Here is a 3,863-nt window from a genome sequence, read left to right as displayed (position 1 = left end):
ATTAAAATGCTATTTTTTATAACTTAGAAGACTAAAATGCTACTCTTTATAACTTAGGATTTTTTAAGTTTGAAGGTGGTGATACAACGGCGTATTTAAGTTCCTTTTAACCTTTATTTTTTGGCCAACCAAACAGCCTCCAAGCAAAATAGAAAATATGCAAATGATAGGCGTTTACATGCAAAAAGAACACTATTTCAAGTTTGTCAGGACCCACTCTAGGAAAGCTCCTGGTAAGCAGACCGTCGGTGACTGGACCCCACATACCCATTTGTACGATTTATATTTCCCGGGTCCAAATTTAGATTTTACCCAAATTGTCCCCAAATATTAGCCTTTTCCCCTTCTCTCTCTAGATCGCAGCAATGGCAGCGGCCACCAAGATCGGGATCATGGACGGCGCCTATTTCGTCGGCAGGGGCGAGATCCTCTCTTGGATCAACGCCACCCTCCAGCTCAACCTCACTAAGATCGAGGAGGTAATCAAAATCCCCGTTTGCTATTGAAATTAGATGTCGTTTTAGTTTTGGCTGATGGGTACGCAAGAGATTGACTGAAAATGCTTGTACGAGTGATTTTGAGGCATTATTGGGTACTAATTCTCTAAATGTTAGAACTTATGTGATCTATTTGAGGGATTTGTGTCGTTGAATAGTTAATAAAAAGATAATCGTAGAAACATGGAAACTTCATTCATTTTGAGTGGTGATCTTCCTACAGAAGTAGAAAAGATTTGTTCTTTAGTTGCATTTTGTTGATTCATATTGAAACCCATCAAAGATCTTCTGATGCCGATTTAGCATCTAGTTCTTTCTCATGTGTGATTAAATTTGAGGGCAAAAATTTGAATGAGCAATGATGAAAAACCACCTAGAACTTTAAAAACAGTGAAAATGACCATTTGTTTACGTTGTTTGGGCTGGAGATGGGACTTTAACTGGATAAATGACTTTAATAACGGAAAAGTTAAGCTTCTTTCATACAATAGGATGTATTGAGCAAAATGTGACATCTCTGACCGTAACAAGCACAATTTTGATGTCCTGTTACAGCATTTGTGCTCGCTGGGTGAAAAGCAAGTATTTTTGTGGTGACCGCGATGTGTTGCATCGATGCTACCCCGATGCAATGATAAGTAAGTAAGGGTGGTTTGTTAAGGGGTCCCCAAAAGCGACACATTACATCGATATCAACCCGGTGTAATAACAAGTAAGCAAGGGTATTCTAAGAATCTACAGTCCTCTAATAGGTTATCAAATAGTATTAGATATAGACTAGAACGGTCTAAGAGGGAAAACAGTATGAGACTTTTACAGGAAAATAGAATTAGATTAGCTACTTGAAATATAGATACATTTACCGGAAAGACTATGTAATTAGTGTATGTTATGCTTAGAAGAAAGATAAATATAAATTATTTACAAGAAATTAAATGGATAGGTGAAAAATCTAGGAAAATTAAAAAGATCGGATATAAACTTTGGTATACAGGAAAAGAGAAGAATAGAAATGGAGTAAGAGTTTTTGTAGATAATATAATAAAAGAAAGTATTGTAGAGGTAAAAAGAGTTGAAGATAGAATAATACTCATAAAAGTTACTTAGGTGTAGAGGTTATTAATATTATTAGTACTTACACACCACAAATAGGCTTGTCCGAGAGTATTAAAAAGGACTTTGGGGATAGATTAGATGAATTAGTACAAGGAATCCTATTTAGAGAGAAATTATTTATAGGAAGGCATCTTAATGGGCATGTTGGTAAGAATAATAATTGATATGAGAGGATACATGAGGTTTCGGGTATGGGGATAAGAACAATATGGATAAATCAACTTTAGAGTTCGCAATATCATATGGGTTGATGCTAATAATCGAACAACTAATTAAGAGGGAGGGTTAGGTTATCAGAAATCCTCTAACTCCTCCCATTGTCCAGTTTCAGAGCAAGCTGTTCTTTCCTGCACGTGTAAGAAACTCGTAAGAGGACGAAATTGGGTTCTCTGGTTGTTCCTTTAACGATCAAGTCAGTGAAGTGCTTGAGTGGAGAAGAAAATGAACTGTAGGGGTCCTGGAGCTTAAGGAGTAGGAAAAAATTGCTTACCCACGTGCTGAGAATAGCCCTCCCATTTATAGTATTAATAGAGGGGTAGTTTGGTAACTTCAGTCGAGTATGAGCTGGCGGCTAAGTCAGTACTTGCTTTACAGGTATCGGTTACCCAGTGACGGGAATTACTTCGGCGTTTAATGTGAAGATATAGGAGGCACGTGTTACCGACATGGTCCGATATGTTATAAAAATCTTTGGGGGTGGAGAAATAATGACTTTGACCATGCATTTAATGTGATGGCAACCAGCTGTCAGCGGAGGGGGCCCGAGGTATGCCGTTGCCTTTCTACTCGTCAAATAGAGGGCCGAGAAGTACAACCTTTTGAGCCTGCTTCGCGACGAGGAGGTCGACATGTATCACCTTTTGAGCCAGCTACGCGAGATATCATCTTTTCAAATCGTCCGAGCTGGGGACTTTTGGTTATCTCGAAGTGATGAACCGATTTAATTAGGCAGTGAACGTGGAACACTTGTCTGCTATTGAAGGGAGATTATTATTCATTAATTAAAACATTATAACAGTTGGCCCCTTTCACTTAGAGTCGGCCTAGGTTGAATCCGAGTGAAATGAGATTGCGAACTAGTCGAGTCCTGACGCGCATTAATGAGAGGAGCTGAAAAGTTCTACAGATGCGATGTGGCTGTTGTCAACGAACATCTTTTAGCTGATGCTGTGCTTTTCATGCCGGATTGCGGGCTAATCAAGGTAGGTATGATGTGCCTTGATCCCGGAGAAGCTGTTTCGAATTTCGGAATTAATCTTGGCCGTTGGTTAAATACCGATCTGGTTGTTTGGGATTTTGACACATTTTGCCCAGCTGTCTATAAGTACGGTTGCCGCAAAGGGAGAGAGGTTACTACCTCTAAGAAATTCTTAATCCCTAATTGAAAGAGAATTATGATCGCTTTCCTCCGATGATTTTTTAAGGATATTTCGATGGCTGCGCCTGTTTTCAATGCTACACAAAAATTATTGGCGGAGCTCCATTCAAAGGTGACGATGCTACAACTGAGATCACTACATGGGAGATTTGATATCCTAGTCTTTACAAGCTAACGACACCAACGAGGTTGGAGGCAGTCTATGATCATGGCGCAAGTAGCGCTCCGCTATATTTGAAACACTTGTAGTGCGGTCTGTGCTTGCATCTACATTCCTTCCTCCGTTGTGTTTTCATAGCTCTGGGTGTATCGTCGGCACAAATGAAGCCAAATGCTATCGTGACCATAGTGGGGGTTTGTAGCAATTTGTCATTGGCTGGCGATCCAACTGTCTTTAAGTGTTCTGGGTCATCTGATTGGTGTCAAAGTGCACCAGAAAGAACCCCATTACTAATTCTAGGTAGTGGGCAAATTCAAAGTCGTTGATGTCCTTGAGTCGAACAAGGATTGGAAGGAGAAGTTTGTCTGGGTCTTAGGGGACGACTCAGATTTAGGCTACTCGAATTGGCCCGAAACAAGGAGGGGGCTCTAATGGTGGGTGACTTGTTGAGCGCCGAGAGGGATGCCTTGGACTAGATCAGGGCGTACACTGGCTCTCGCAAGATGAAACATATTCTCGATAGTTTCGTCTTGTGAGTGGTTGGTATCTCTGTTAAGATTCCCATAGTCAAGGACCAAGAGAGGGCGACTAGGCTAGCCATAGGTCCTGATGAAGCAGTCGGGGCGATCGTCGGCTTCGCTCGTAGAGCCCCAAATGGTCGTTGGTGAGGCTAACAAAGCGTCCTCGCTAAGACTCAATCCCAGAGGAGGCT

At 41.0% G+C, this 3,863-nt stretch overlaps 1 protein-coding gene across 1 annotated transcript in view; it reads left to right on the top strand.

The window, feature by feature from the left end:
- LOC109833882 (microtubule-associated protein RP/EB family member 1B-like) overlaps positions 303 to 3,863 on the top strand; it is a 26,397-nt gene continuing 22,836 nt past the window's right edge. Inside the window, exon 1 of the mRNA XM_020401731.1 lies at positions 303 to 479. Within this exon, the coding sequence (XP_020257320.1) occupies positions 366 to 479 (114 nt within the window). The 5' untranslated portion in view covers positions 303 to 365. The remainder of the gene's footprint in view (positions 480 to 3,863) is intronic.

This window comes from Asparagus officinalis, chromosome 3 (assembly GCF_001876935.1).
Source record: "Asparagus officinalis chromosome 3, Aspof.V1, whole genome shotgun sequence".
Taxonomy (NCBI): domain Eukaryota; kingdom Viridiplantae; phylum Streptophyta; class Magnoliopsida; order Asparagales; family Asparagaceae; genus Asparagus; species Asparagus officinalis.
The sequence above is the reverse complement of the archived record's forward strand: the minus strand, read 5'-3'. Positions and strand labels throughout refer to the sequence as shown.